Below are 16,288 nucleotides of genomic sequence, written 5' to 3' on the forward strand. Positions count from 1 at the left end.
CATTTTTGATCCTTGCTACTTCCCTTTCATGAGGATTCTTTTGACTGTGTTAGGTTCATCCAGTTATGGGATAATTCCTCCATCTCCGGGAGTTGGTGATGGACAGTGAAGCCTGACATGCTGCTGTCCATAAGGTTGCAAAGAGCCAGGCACGAACTAAACTGAAGATCCTGAATTTAATCAGAACTGCAAAGTCCCCTTTACCATGTAAGGTGACATTCACAGACTCCAGGGATTAGGATGTGACTGTCTTTGTGGGGGATCATGATTAGCCAACCATAGGAAGATCTGTCATTCATCTGTGATAGGAAATGCAAATGTTTGGTTGGCCAAAAAAGTTGTTTGGGTTTTCCTGTTAAGATGTTATGGGAAAACCCAAATGACCTTTTTTGGCCAATCCAATACTTTTCCTTATTGTCTTCTGTCTTCAGTTATTGTCTGTGGTTCTTTTGTTTTTATTTTTACCATGTGGAGTTTATCCTGATAAATTGTGTGATATGCAGATCAGTGTTAGTGTTTTTCCCAGAAGGTTGTTCAGTTATTCCAGCGCCATTTACTAAAAAGTCCAACTTTTCCCTAAAATATGTTAAATTCCGGTGTCTAGTTTGATTCCTGGACTTCCTATTTTGTTTCATTGTCTGTCTGTCTAAAGGCACACATTCTTAAAAAATTACTGAGGTTTTATGATTTAATATTTGCTACCCTACTGAATTATCTTTTTGCTTTAGTAATTGTTCAGTTAGGTCTCTTGGTTTTCCCCGATATGCAGTTATATTATCTTCAAATAGTGATAAACTTTTCATTTCTAATTTTTATACATCTATCCTTTTTTCACCACTTCTATTACATTGTTAAATAGCCATGGTATTGTGTTCACCTCTGTCCTGTTCCTAATTTTAGGAAGAAAGGGTCATATGTTTCCCTATAAAGTGTTTGCTAACTTTTGGGTGATCATGTGTGTGCATGTGTATGCACACACACACACTTGTCATATTAAAGAAATACACATCTGGAATGAGGGCATTTTTTCCCCCTTATTAAAATAGTTCCTGGGCTTCCCCAGTGTCCAGTGGTTAAGAATCTACCTTGCAAGGTGAGGGAACCTGGTTCAATCCCTGGTCCAGGAAGATCCCACATGCCTTGGAGCAGCTAAGCCCATGAGCCACCAGTACTGAGCTTGTGCTCTGGAGCCTGCTCGCTGCAACTACTGAAGCTCATACTCCCTAGAGCCTTTGCTCCACAAGGATGGAGAAGCCACCACAATGAGAAGCCTGCCCACAGCAATGAAAGGTAGCCCCTTATCCCTGCAACTAGAGAAAGCCCTCGTGCAGTAATGAAGACCAACCACAGCCAAAAATAAATAAAGAAATAAATCTTTCAAAAACTAGTTCCTGTTTCTGTAGAAACTTCACTTATTTATTTATTTGGCTGTCCCGGGTCTTAGTTGCAGCACTTGGGATCTTTAGTTGCAGCGTGCAAATTCTTAGTGCGGCATTTGGGACCGAGTTCCCTGACCAGGGATCAGACCAGGGCCCCTTGCCTTGGGAGCACAGAGTCTTAGCCACTGGACCACCAGGGAAACCCCTAAAAGCTTCATTTTTATATTAATTTGTGATGGATTAAGCTATCATAATTCAAGTATATAGTTCTTTTTTTCTATCCACTATTCATTGTCATGCAATAGTAAAGGCAATAAAAATGCTGGAAGCTTATGAAGTACTATTTTTCTAAAAGGAACAGGAGGCATTTTCATTTTTATTATTGTACTTTTGGTTATGCAGACACCTTAATGATATAAATGTTTATGTCCCCCATAAATCTCACCAGAAATTACTTTTGATTTTGTTGACTAAGTTAAGCAGTCTATAGTAGGATAGAGTACTGGGTATAAGTGGTCCAAATTAAGATAAAAGACTGTGATAAAATTCCTAGGTCTTAAAAGAGAAACTGGTTTATGCACTAAATGTTTTGTGCTTTGGTCTAATATTAACATGATGTCTGTGTTAAATGACAAAAAAAAAAACAGTGCTGAATCACATTATATTTCCCAGCACTGTATACTTTCTGTCCTACATGACAGTTTTGTCATTGTAAGAGATTTTAGAAATTAAAATAGGAAATAGGATCTTAGGTTATCTTCCTGACCAAAACTGTCTTTCTTGGAATCACAATATTATGATGGTTTTTATGCTCTTGTATGTTGGATGTCGTAAGCTGTGTGCAATTTAAGGGATCCTGTCTCATTACAGGAAGGTTCTTCTTTCCTTTAACACGGTGATCTGTCCTGTGACAAATCTGTACTATACACTGTGTAAATGGCTAATAAGTCAATTGCAAACCAACTGAACGTACAAATCTTAGTGCTGGTGCTGAAATCTCATTGTGATATCAAAGTTTGTTTCAAAATTTGCAACCGTTGTCAATCAAAACCCCAAAATGAAGCTTTAATGAATTCTCATGCTTTAGGTATGCTGCCTTTTTAGATTTTTTGGTTCTCTGCTATTTTTACTGTACTGTTTCATTTAAATTTTCTACACGCTAACTTCATTTATGGATTTGAAATAGGATTGCAGTATATACATTAAAAAAAATACATATCTTATTTTAGTAAGTGCTTTTTTTCCCAATCAAGAATAGAATTTTGTCAAATTCATCTTTAGTATATCTGGAGAGATAATATGGTTTTTATCTAGGCTTATTAGTATGATATATTAACTTTGAACATTTTAAAATCCATTCTCAAATTTCTAAAATTAAATGCTGTTATTTATCTGTAATGTTTTATGAAGCAGTCTATGCACTGTTTCTCCCTGTGTGGCTTTTTTGATTATTACACAATAGTAGGTTGCGTATTTGTAACTGTTGCTATAAGTGGAACTCTCGTTTTGTTTAAAAGCATATAAAATTGAGAATTTGATCTGATCAATGGATTGAAGATTCCCTTCAGCATGGTGAAAGAGGTGGGGCTAAATCTGAGGTCATTTTTTAATGACCTCTCTTTAAGTTTTCTTACTGTTTTTTATTTTGTCACCACATAATGATGGAAGAAGGATTGCGGTGTGGGCAGCAGGAAGTAAAGTGTTTAGGTTCATTCATCTTTTTGAATTAATGGATGCTTTCTAGTTAGTTTGAGGTTTCAAAGAAACACTGTGAAATGAGCTTTGTTCTACATACGGCTTCATCATTCTCCTCAGAGAGCTCACTGCCTAAAGTAGAGCTGTCCACTAGGATAGCCACCAACTCCTTGTACCTGTTGAGTACTCGAAATGTCACTGGTGATATGCTATAAGTGGAAAATACACACTGATTTTGAAAACTTAGTATAAAAAAGAACATAAAATATTTTAATAGTAATTATGATTATGTATGATTGTATATGATTATTAATATTGATTATATGTTTTAGTAATATTTTAGATATATTAGGAGATAAAATATGTCATTAAGATTAATGCCACTGTTTATTTTCACTTTTTTAATGTAGCTACTAGCAAATTTTTAATTGCATATGAGATATACATTATGTTTTTATTTGACATCACTGGTCTACAGTCAGTAGGTTTGTGTATGCTTACTTAAAGACACTACTGTAATTTTTGTAATGTAAAAAGATGAAATTAAATAAACTACAATTATTTCGTCCTTTATACCTTTTTTCTTCTTGTGGGAATAAACTTTGTTGAATAGTGTTATTTAATCATACTCTATTATAATAATGGTTTACCTCCTCTCTGATTTTTCTGTCTACCTGGTTATAAGAGAATGCAGTTCCTTCATTATGCCCTTGACATTTTAACATAAGTTAAAGACAATAGGATTCTTGTATCTTGGAATACTATCACTTAATTAAGAACTGATACAAATATAGAAGAGTTAGTTTGAAGGTTTAAGTTTCTGTTAATATTTTTGCCTTATCCTGTAAGTGTATATAGAGATATAGATAGAGATCTACAGATGTATACTTTTTATATCATTTTTAAAATTTGTTTTGTTTGTTTTTGCCACGTGACTTGTGGAACCTTAGTTTTCTGACCAGGGATCTGTCCTGAGTCCCCAGCACTGGAAGCGCAGAGCCCTAACCACTGGACTGCCGGGGAATTCCCCTAAAGTATATATATATATATTTTTTTTTTTTCCCCTTAAAGTATATTTTAATAGAAATTCCTTAGTTCAATATAAAATTTGCTTCAACATTTCTTTCATTTTTCTCAATTACCCTAAAAAAACAGTTCCCACCTCCTTAGTTCCCGTCATGTGGAGGTGAGGGTCAACATCCTTTAGTTATATCTTGTTGTGATAACCTGAGTGTTTTAAATAGTTCATTTCATTTTTTAAAAAAGAAATTATTTGACTGTGCCGGATCTTAGTTGCGGCTCATGGGATCCTTAGTTGCAACATGCAAACTCTTGGTTCGGGCATGTGGGATCTATTTCCCTGACCAGTGATCGAACTTCAGTCCCCTGCATTGGGAGCACAGAGTCCTAGCTACTGGATCACTAGGAACGTCCCAATAGTTCATTTCTTAACACTTGTTCTTTAAAAACTGAAACAATTAAATTACTCCTAAAATCTTTTTAATCTTGGCTTTTGTTGCATTTTTTAGGAAAATCATATCACAGATGATATTGGAATATCGACTTGGAAGGAGCAGACTTTTCTCTCCCATGGGGCCTTACTAGCAAAGAGCTGCCAAGCTGCGATGGAATTAGCAAAGCATGATGCTGAGGTTCAGGATATGGCATTTCAGTATGGGAAGCACATGGCTATGAGTCATAAGGTATTTGCACACCCTTTGTTTTTTCAGTATTTAAATAGCTAAAATGATACACAAGAAGTCTTTTACCATTTAATAAACTGCTTTATATATCAGAAACTTTATTGAGTACATAAAATCTATTGTTCATGGTGATTATTATGTAATATAAACAGTATGATTAGTGAGTACTGCATAATTTTGATAGAAAGCTAGAGCTTACTTGAGCCATATTTGTGATGTTTGTCTTTTCTTACCACCTGAAAGGGTCTTGAAAGAATTGTTGCAAATTATTAAATAACATGTAATATTGCTAGTAACAAAATGCAAGAATATTTGGATTTTTGTTACAGTTTCCTTATAGTTCCTATGTAAAACATATTGTGGAAAGTTAATGAAATTTAGAAATATATGGAATAAAATTGAAAGCTTTAATTCCAATAACTGAAATATAAAATGTCTTAAGGGAGGGAGGTTGAAGAGAGAGGAGATATATGTATATTTGTGCCCGATTCACATTGTGCAGCAGAAACCACACACTATAAAGCAGTTATCCTCCAATTAAAAATAAATTTTTAAAAAATGTCTCAAGATTAGCTTCTATATTGTTATGTCTATGTATATGTTATTTTAAATTCCATTTAGTATGTATTTCTTAGATGCTGCTTAAATAGCTCATAAGAAGGGGGAAATATGTACAGAAATATGTAATATTTCCAGATGAGTTTTTATGTACTTTATTAAATCATTGATTAGTTTATTAAGCAATTATATTTATAAAATAAATATAATTTCTAAATCCTTAACTTAAACTTAAAAATGAAAATAAATTTAAATAGAAAAGGAATATGTTAGGGAAAAACTATTAAAAAATTTTTTAAAGATTATTGTTAATCATATGAGCTGTTCTTTTGCTTATTACAGTACATCTAAAAACTGTTCCTTAAGCTTTATTTTTCACTCTATAACTGGTGCTTTCTGAATATTATTGAAACATGCCAATGTATATGCATTTACTGATTTAACTCTTTGACTACTCTTTCTAGATAAATTCTGATCTCCAGCCTTTTATTAAAGAAAAGACCAGTGACTCCTCGACTTTTAATCTAAACTCAGCTCCTGTAGTCTTACACCAGGAGTTTCTTGGAAGAGATTTGTGGATAAAGCAGATCGGAGAGGTAAAATGAAATTGCTCTTATTTTAGATACCAATAGTATTTAGTTAATTTTAAAACATAACTCATATTTTATGACAATCTAAGAGCAATAGTCATATAGAGCAAATATATCAGTCATATAAGAGTTTATTCATGTAACAGGTAAAACTCTTACTTTATAATATACAATTTTTGAGAGTTAAATGTTAGTTAAAAGTTAGAGACTACAACACTGTATTTTCTTGTTATTTGAGTTTATAGAATACTGTAATACAAAACTAGTGCCTGTGGTGAATGCTAATTAACTCAGATGACTTTTTTTCCTAAAGGCTTTCAAAAATTGGGCTATGGTAATAGCACCACCCTTTAACTGACGGCAATTTCCCATCTGTAGACTCTAGCACAAGCTGCAGAATTCCAGGAGCTCCGTCTGTCAGCTCATTGGGTTATTTTAAAACAAACTTGGACCCTGAATACTCAAATTCTGAGGCATTATCAAAGAAGAAAGAAAAAAAAAAGTATGGTTAAGTAGGAGGAGTTAAGGGACTTGAATTGGATAAATTTTCTACTTTTTTATGGGAGAGAGAAGGTATGGAAGATGAGAGGAAACCTTTTTGGATTTTTTTTGATCCAGAAACTCTGGATTAAAAAGTTCTTGGCCTTTTATCCAGAGCTTCATGAAATTTATTTAACTTGGTGGTTCTAATTGATTGGGTTAATCTGATACACAACCTGGGGAACCAGGCACAGTTGAGGTGGAGGTAGATAACATAGAGCAGAGAGAGCAGAGATACCTGCTTTTGGAAAAATAAGATTTTCCCTCTCCCCTGCCTCCTCCATAATAGATCTCAAAATGCCAACAGCCAGCTTAAAATTCCTCATATTCACCAGGTAGAAAATGAGAGGATTCCTTTCTGGGGAACCTGTCAAACTCAGAGGAAAAGCCCTGCAGATGTGGACCTTTGGGGCTCCCTCAGTAAACATGCCGTGTCCCTGACCAGCTGCTTTACGGTGAGGTCCAACAGTTGACAAGCCTCAGAGTGTCCAAGGGCACAGAAGTATCCAACTGAAGTAGAATAGCTAATAAAGGACCCCTGGGCATTTCAGAGCAGCCTCTACCTTGAAAGAACAAGTGAAAAGCTAACTGATTAAAAAAAAAAGAAATAGTGCAAGGGGAAAAAAAAATTCAAATGTACTGTAATCAATATATTCAGTGAGATAAGATAATAAATCCATAAAATAAGAACAAGTGATATGGTGGGCTTCCCTGGTGGCTCAGGGGTAAAGAATCTGGCTGCCAGTGCTGGAGACACAGGTTCAATCCCTGATCCAGGAAGATCCCACATGCCACGGAGCAGCTAAGCCCAGGGGCCGCAACTACGAGCCTATGCTCTGGAGCCTGGGAACTGCAACTGCGGAGCCCGCATGCCGCGACTACTGAAGCCCGTGTGCTCCAGAGCCTGTGCTCCTCAACAGGAGAAGCCACTGCAGCGAGAAGCCTGCGCGTGCCAGCTTGAGAGGACCCCCGCTTGCTGCAACTAGAGAAAAGCCTTCACGGCAGTGAAGACCCAGCACAGCCAAACATAAAGAAGTAAATAAAATCATTTAAAACAAAAGGAACAGGTGATATGTAAAATGGGACAATTCAAAATAAGAAATCAGAATTATAAAGTATAAAAATATGAAAGTAGAGCTTTAAAAAAACAATCAGAAGAATAGAATAAATAAGAAAATCCCCAGAAAACTGACTAAAAAGACAATAGAAAAATAGAAAAGATAAGAAAATTAGAGGACCAGTTGAAAGATCTTGCATCTATGATGAGTCCCAGAAAGAGAACTGAAAATGGAGATGAAAAAATTAACAAAGAATTAAAGAAAAGAAAAATTCTAAGAACTGAGGGACCTGAAGATGTCTCCAAATTGAAATGGTATTCTAAATTATGAATTTTAAAAGACCGACACCAAGTACTATCATTATCAAATTGTGAAACAGTGGGGATAAAGAAGAGATCTAATACTTCCAGAAAGAAAAAGAAATACCAATGTACGAAGGATCAAGAGTTAGTATTATCTTAGTGGTGACACTGAAAGCTTCAAGGCAATGAAGTAATAACTTCAACATTCAAAGAGAAATTGTTTCCAACTTAGAATTTTATGCCAGTCGTACTAGCAAATGTGATATTAAATAAAGACAACTTAAAACAGCATTTCAAAAAACCTCCTAAGCATATTTTTTTTTTTAGGAAACTGGTTATATATTCTATCAAGGGAGTAAAGAAGAAAGAAAAAGGCATGGAGTTTAGGAACTAGGGCATCAGCCATAGGTGTGAAGTGACAGGAATTCCCAGGACACCGTGAAAGGAAGAGTAATAAACAACAAGAAAGAAGAATGCCAACAATAAGAGCACTTACTGTGTGCCACCTACTGTTCTAATGAGAAACCCGAGGCAAAGAGAGATTAACTTGAGCACAGTCACGCAGCACTGGCAAGTGATGGAGCCAGTATGCAGACTCACGCAGCCTGACTACAGGACCCATATCCTTAAATACAGTAACATGCTGTACTATCTCTCATCCAAGCAAGTCCTCGGCTGATGGCTCTGCATCCAATCCAGATTGGAACAAGAGGACAGAGATCTCCAGAAGAAGTATCTCTAAGGAAAACATGGAACTGATGATCTCCTAATGTGCTTGGCCATATTGAGAATTTAGGAACTGTTAATGACAGGAACATAAAAACTAAGTGTACTAGTTACTACTGTTGCCTGACACATGACCCCAAAACTTAACTGCTTAAAATAACCATTTTAGGGGACTTCCCCGGTGGTCCAGTGGTTAAGACTCTGAGCTTCCAATGCAAGGAGTGTGGGGTTGATCTCTGGTTAGGGAACTAAGATCCCACATGCTGCACGGCCTGGCCAAAAAAATATAATAATAATAATAACGATTTTATTATGTTCATGGATGGAATTTGGACAGTGCACAGAGGGGATGACTGCTCCATGATGTCTGGGACCTCAGGCAGAAAGACTCAGAAGCTGGAGGTGATTCAGTGATGCTGGAGACTGGAATCATTTGGAGACTCTAGTCACATCTGGCACTTGGGATGGGCTGTCAAGAAAACGAGGTTTTTTACCAACCCAAGTATTCGTACATCCCCCCCCCCCCCCAACTTAGCTTGGCTTCTCACAAAATGGCCGCCTCGGAGTAGTCAGACTACTTACTTGCCAACTCAGAACTCCAAACACCGAGCGTCCTTCCAGCAAAGAAGGCAGAGGCCGCGTTTTCTTCTATGACCAGCCTCTGGTGTCACCTCTCGTCTTCATGGTCTCCTTTGAAAATAATCACAAGCCCACCCAGAATCCAGGGGAGGCGCCTGCGTACCTCATCTATCACTGCTAACAGTTTCTATCAGTGTGGGGTCCACTTCTTTAAACAGCCGCATTAAACATGTGAAATTAAATGAGGCAGTTTATACATGTAAATCCATGGCTAATTCATTTCAATGTATGACAAAAACTACTGTAATGATGTAAAGTAATTAGCCTCCAACTAATAAAAATAAATGGAAAAAAAAAATGAGGCAGTTTTTAGCTATAGTGAAAAAATTTTAATGTATAAGAAAGGAAATGTAATCATAATACTTTACATGGCTTAGAGAATAATATTTATATACCCTAAAAATATGAATACCAAATACTAATTTAAACCAAAAAATACAATCGCTGAGGAGAGGGTAAGGGAGAGGAATGTGCTTGGCCATATAAGAAATTTAATTATTCCTGTTATCATAATAGGGTCAATAGATAATGTCTGAAACTTAAAAATCAAGAAAGAACAGTACTTGAAGATAGAAGAACTAGCCAAAAAAAAAAAAAAAAGAAGAAGAACTAGCCAAAGAGAGGAAAAATGAGACAGACAAGGTCTGAAGAGTGATAGGATATTTTGTTAGAAGCCTTGTGCTGTTCGAGTCTTTAATTACTATACATATGTTTGTTTTTATTTTTAAACCTTTAGTTTAAGATTTTATATACTTTGCTATAGTAATTGCACTTCTAATAATGAATCCCAGGAAAAATATCAGAGATGTGGGCAAAGACTTATATGTTAAAATATGTAGTAAGATACTAATTGTAAAAGGAAGAAAATGAAAATTGATCCTCTTGAAAATAGAAAAAAGTTAAATGAAGTATAGTAAAAAGAAACATTATACAACTATTGAATATTGTATTACAAGGATTGTATTTGTATGCTTTTTGACAGCTGAACCAAAAATATATATATACAGATGGCGTTAGTAACTCTAATTGGGTTACATTAGAATACATTGCAGATTTATATACTTTGGTTGAAAAGATCCAGCTAAATATGTTAAATGAAAGCTATGAAATCTCAGTTGGCTATTCACATATATACATATATAATATGTATATGAGTAACACAGATAAGAATTTTAAAGAAGCTTCACAGAAAAGGGACATATTTAACTCTTAGTGTCTTTGCAAGCTTACAGAGTTGTAAATATAGACTACAGGAGAGTCCAGGATTTCCTAAACAGCTGGTGAAATATCCCCAAATCGTTACCTTCAACTTGATTTACAGTTCAAAGGGATATGCTTTCCAAATAGCCTATGCCTTAGGCATTAACTCAGGTAACTTCCCTCATAGCTCAATTGGTAAAGAATCTTCCTGCAATGCAGGAGACCTGGGTTCGATTCCTGGGTCAGGAAGATCCTCTGGAGAAGGAAATGGCAACCCACTCCAGTATTCTTGCCTGGAAAATCCCATGGACAGAGGTGCCTGGCAGGCTGCAGTCCATGAGGTTGCAAGAGTCAGGCACAATTTAGCAACTAAACCACCATCTAGGCATTAACTCTAGTAAATTAACTAGATTGTCCAGAGGTCAGTAAACTCTGCTGAGATGAAACCCATGAGCAAACAGGGTTATGTCCATCAACCTAGGTCTCCTGTGATCATCTCTAAATCCTCATCCTTCAGGAAAAACTAGCAGTTTATTCCTCACCTCAGTGCCTTTAGGCCCTTCTTATATCTACATGTCTGAGTCATGAACAGGGTCACAGAAGAAAAAAAGATGAATTCATCTGAAGCAAATAAGAAATGTAAGAAGTTAGTTTCTGTCATGCAAGGAGCAACAGTCTTCAGGTTAAAAAACTCCTTACTTGAGTTTATTTTAATTTTCTAAGTCATATCATGTTTATATAAAGCTGTCTATGATAATGATCTTGATCTGTGCATATCCTCTAGTCAGAGTTAGGGAACACAATCTGCATAACACTTGAGAGGGACGTTCTATCCTCAATCTCAAGGAGGCTACTTATTAATCCTGAAATTACTTCTAGTGCTCTCTTTCCAACTTCCTGTGATATTTTTCTCCTCTGCATTTTTATGATACTTTCTTCCCCCAGGTTTTGAATTTTATTGTAAGATTCTTAAGGATAATAGTGAATTTACTTTTGAATTACCAATGGTACTTGCATAATGACTCACTTGGAGCAGTCATCCAATTGTGCGTGCGTGCTAAGTCGCTTCAGTCGTGTCCAACTCTTTGTGGACCCTGTGGACTGTAGCCCTCCAGATTCCTCTGTCTTTGGGATTCTCCAGGCAAGAACACTGGAGTGGGTTGCCCTGCCCTCTTCCAGGGGATCTTCCAGACCCCGGGATCAAACCTGTGTCTCTTATGTCTCCTGCACTGGCAGGTGGGTTCTTTACCACTAGTGCCACTGAGGAAGCCCCAGGCATCCACTAGTATTTGTCAGAAAGTGTGTGTGGTGTAGTCTTCTGGGGACAAAACTGGTGGCAGCGTGTTTTGTTAAGTAGAAATAGTCAAGGTGGCATTAACAGAAATGGCCCATAGAGGACCAGGATTTGGGAGACCTAGATTCTGGATTGGGCTCCGCTAGCATCTGTTTACCTTAATCACTGTCTTTAACATCTTTTTTATTATTTTTTTGTAAAATGATGGCATTGAACTAGATAATTTCTAAGGTCCCTTTCAGCTCTCAAATCTAAAAAATTTCTTTTTTTAAAAACTCTTAAACAAGAGATGCATTGTAAGAAAATATATTTATCAGGCTTAGAAGCTAAATACTACCTTTGACACCTTTGAGAAATAGAAACATCTTGCTCCCAGTGATGAAAGACAATTATGATTTTTTATTGTCACATATAAAATTATTTCCTTGCTCTGCTCAGGTAGGTTTGAGTCCCATCTACCTTTTCAATTTCCTGCTTAGGGAGAGTGAGAATTAATGACTAGACAAGGAAGGGAAGAGGGTGCCCTTAGTGCCCATTCAGCATCACTGCAAAGCCGAGAATCAGAGCACCTCTGGAATTTTTCATATCACTCTGTCCAACTTCCTCCTCCTCCCCAAGTCTTAAGCTTGGAAGGCACTCTTCCATTGCACCCACAGTACACACACTATGCACTTCTGTAAGAGGCAGTTCAGAGCCCCAAACCAGATCAGAAACAGCTGAAAGATATTTGTTGAGCAATGTCTCCATACTAAATTCTACAGATCCCTCCCTACCTTAATTTTAAATTTAAATTTGTAGCTGCTGAAAAATAATGATCAGGTAGAAATACTGATAGTGAATGGGTGATTCACCCTAGGGAAGTGAAGTCATTACTCAGCTATCATTTTGATTCCTAATAAAAGAAAGTTAGAATCTTTCAGAGAACCACAGAGCTCTGACTCTCTCAGGGAGTCCAGGGGCTATTGTAGGTCAGCATGCTTTATTTTTAATGATCCTTCTAGTTTCCTGCTGCCATTACAATAAGAAATAAGAATTATGATAATTTTTTTCTTGGCTATGTCTGAAAGTACTGAAATGTCACTTAGGCTTGTGACATTCTGACACTGTCATAGCCATCCACAAAATACCTTTAAGTGAATACATACTACCAGCACTAAACTATAACTCACTTGTCCCTAGCTATCCTACTTTTTATTCAAAAAATAAAACATCCAAAACAAATTGCTAGAAAAGGATGGTGTGCACAAACATAACACATGTATATTCTTAAACAAAAGAGAAGGTACACATTCAGAGATTCCTCATTAATGCCATATGATATTTTTCTAATTACTTATGTTATTTTTTAGTAGTTTCAAAAGGAGTAATACTGACAACATCCTCTACCATGTAGAGTATAGGCATTTGAAAGGAGACCACAAAGACTATGAAATGGCTCTAATTATCTCCTAAATTAAAATACTTCTTAAGGTTTTCTGATGCACTTAAGGAAACAAAGTGCTTGAATCTAGGAGATACAGCAGTAAGTTGTCTGAAGGTTGTCTGTGGCCTTGTTAAGAGAAACAAATGTAAGGAATACTGTAATTGATGCCATTTGGGCAGCTCAGAGAAAAGAGAGTTTGAATCTGGTTGAAAAATGTCAAGAAAGGGTTTGTAAAGTAAGTGATATCTGAGATAGTCCTTGAAGAAAAGCTTAACAATGAAGATGGGAGTGAGGGCTTCCTACACGACAGAAGCCGTGAAGAACAGTTGCAGATGGGCAAGTGTGCCATGTATTCAAAGAGAAAAAAAAACCACTGTAATTTGGATGGAGGACAAAAAACATAGGGCAGTGTAGAGACAGATGAAGAATTGCCAAATAGTACATAATGGCTATACTTAAAGCCTCTGGGTCAAACAGAAACATGTATAGCAGTAGCCAAAAAACGGAAATGACTCAGTTCCCATCAAATGATGAATGGATAATGAGTCCATGCAATGGATTATTATCTAGCCATTAAAAGGAATGAAGTATTGATACATATTCCAGCATGACAAAAATCTTCTGGAACTGGATAGTGGTAATGGTTGCACAACATTGTGAATGTACTAAATGTCATTGAGTAAAATGGTGAATTTTTCATGATGTGAATTTTGCCCCAGTTGAAAAAATAAGACTTTTGGATGTTTGTAGAAAGTGAACTTGATTCAGAAGTCATGGATCAGAAACTGAAAGTTTTTGAGCCAGATAATTTCAAGGTTTGAAATGTGTTTTAGAGAGGTATATCTGACTACATTATATAGAATCAGAAGAGCAAGAAAATTACTATAAATACTGTAGTCAGAGTTGTGGGGAATCTGTTGATAAGTGCAGGGGGAAAGTCCTAATCAGCGTGTTGGCAATGAGAATGGAAAAGTAAGGAGATTAGTTATAAAATTCACTTTAGAGAGGAAATATATTGGACCTGAAAATTGATATGACAGAAAGAAGCTGGCAGATGTTTACTAGTGAGGGGTGGTCAGAGGCCAAAACCAGGATATAGAACTTGGATAACAGGAAGAATTGTGCTGTTAATAAAAATAGGAAAGTTAAGTGGGAACATTGGTATAAGTTTGGTTTTTGACACAGTGAGCTTGGAGTACACCATCAGGGTTGGTGACCATCACCTTGGGACCTGGCCATCACCTTGGGATATAGCTACTGGAGGAAGCAACTCAGTTCTGTCAGCCTCATTTCCTTGCTCATGGCCTTTCTGAGATTCAGGTAGATTTTTTTTTTTTCTTAGTCAAACTGTAATTTTATATTTCACATCTCTTCTGGATTCCAAGAGAAGCATGGTAAGAAAAATGGCTTAAAAGCAATAACAGGACTTCTGAAGAGAGAGAGATTTATCATGTAGGTAATAAAAGCCTCTGCTCTTTTTTAATGGGGTACCATGTGTTATGGCACTTTAGTCGGGTCTGACTCCGCAACCCTGCAGACTGTAGCTTATCACAATTCTCTGTCCATTGGATTCTCCAGGCAAGAATACTGCGGCGGGTTGCTATTTCCTCCTCCGGGGGATCTTCCCAACCCAGGAATCGAACCTGTGTCTGTTAGGTCAACCTGTGTCTGTTATGTCAACCTGCATCTGTTATGTCTGTCTGCATTGGCAAGCAGATTCTTTAACCAGCACCACCTGGGAAGCCCTAGTGGAGTACCATAGCCTTCCTCATCTGTGTATTTCTTCCTTTTACACTGAAGAGGAAGGAAGAGAATACAAGAAGTTAATTCCGTGGACATTCACATTTGCCTCAAAAAATAGCTTTCCCTGGAGAGGGATGGTAAAATCAGGTACCTACGCAGTCCAGTTCTGTCCACCAATAGATCTTATATATACATACTAAATTACACATCTTCATACCAATGCAAATGCAAAGCGAATTTGTTTTCAGTAAGACCTGAAATTCCTTTTCTCTGAAGGAGTCAGTGATATTTCTGGCAGTACCACAGCAGACCTTTAAAATATTATTATTATCTTTTTTATTTTTGCAGCCACCAATGTAATCTTTTATTCAAACAAGAATCATTAGTGAATAATTGGTTAAAACAATTGGATGAATAGTTAGTAAAGAAACCAAATAATCACAGGGACTCAAAGTACCCTTACAGTTTACTTAGTGAAGACAAAGGGGAGAAGTGAACAAACTTGGTCTCACCAATAATAAGACAGCTGATACTGTATAACTCCTAATGTAATGGAGAAGTGTACAGCATCATCCATGTAGCTGTCTTTCAAAAATATCTTCACCTAAATCTAATCATGTGAAAACAAGTCCAGGATAAGGGATATTCTGCAGAGCAACTAACATGGATTCCTTTTTAAAATGACATATTATAAAAGACAGAAAAGGTGGTGGTGTGGAGACTGTTGTAGATTAGAAGAGATTAAAAACCTGTGACATCCAAAGGTAATGTGTGATTTTTAATTTGATCTTAAATTGGGATAAACATACCTCTAAAGGACTCCACTGGTTGGACTTGAAATTTTGAATATGGACATTATATTAAATAATAAATGTTAAAATTATTAGATGTGGTCATGGGTTTGTAATTGTGTAGGAGAAAATGTTGTTTTTATGAGATAAATGCTGAGGGACATAGTTAGAAATGAGACATCGTTATGTCTATAACTTAATCCCACATAGTGAGCGAATGATCATTTAGAGAGAAAACAAAGACGGCAGTATGTTGGCAACTAACCAGTCGAGTTGGAGAGCAAATGGGTGTTCTTTATGTCCTTTCAACTAAAAAATTTTAAAAGAAAGTTAGTTTTTCTTGACGGTTTAAGATGAGAATCTTATTTTTTAAATTGTTATTCTAAAACATAAACTGGTAGCATTGGAGAAGAATAACATGATAAGTAGAGATGATCCATCTCTAGCAATTTCTGCACTCCCTGCTGTGGAATATTAGTTTTCTGCTTTTAGAAAAAGGTTTTTCCGTATCCAGTTTTCAAGTCCAGATAATAGTAGTTAGAAACTAGAAGCATTTCATTTATGTCATCCAATCCTTCTTTGTTACCTCACTTATAAAAAAGCATTTGTTTCTTAAAGTAAAAGACCACATTGTACATCCATTACTC

General features: G+C 36.3%; 1 protein-coding gene across 3 annotated transcripts in view; it reads left to right on the forward strand.

The window, feature by feature from the left end:
- Window positions 1-16,288, forward strand: part of PDSS2 (decaprenyl diphosphate synthase subunit 2) — a 254,362-nt gene that overhangs the window by 205,082 nt on the left and 32,992 nt on the right. For all 3 annotated transcript variants that reach the window (XM_020892367.2, XM_070450019.1, XM_020892368.2), the window contains 2 exons: window positions 4,604-4,777; window positions 5,800-5,931. In XM_020892367.2, the coding sequence (XP_020748026.1) occupies window positions 4,604-4,777; window positions 5,800-5,931 (306 nt within the window). The remainder of the gene's footprint in view (window positions 1-4,603; window positions 4,778-5,799; window positions 5,932-16,288) is intronic.

This window comes from Odocoileus virginianus, chromosome 19, assembly GCF_023699985.2.
Source record: "Odocoileus virginianus isolate 20LAN1187 ecotype Illinois chromosome 19, Ovbor_1.2, whole genome shotgun sequence".
In the NCBI taxonomy this organism is placed as follows: Eukaryota; Metazoa; Chordata; class Mammalia; order Artiodactyla; family Cervidae; genus Odocoileus; species Odocoileus virginianus.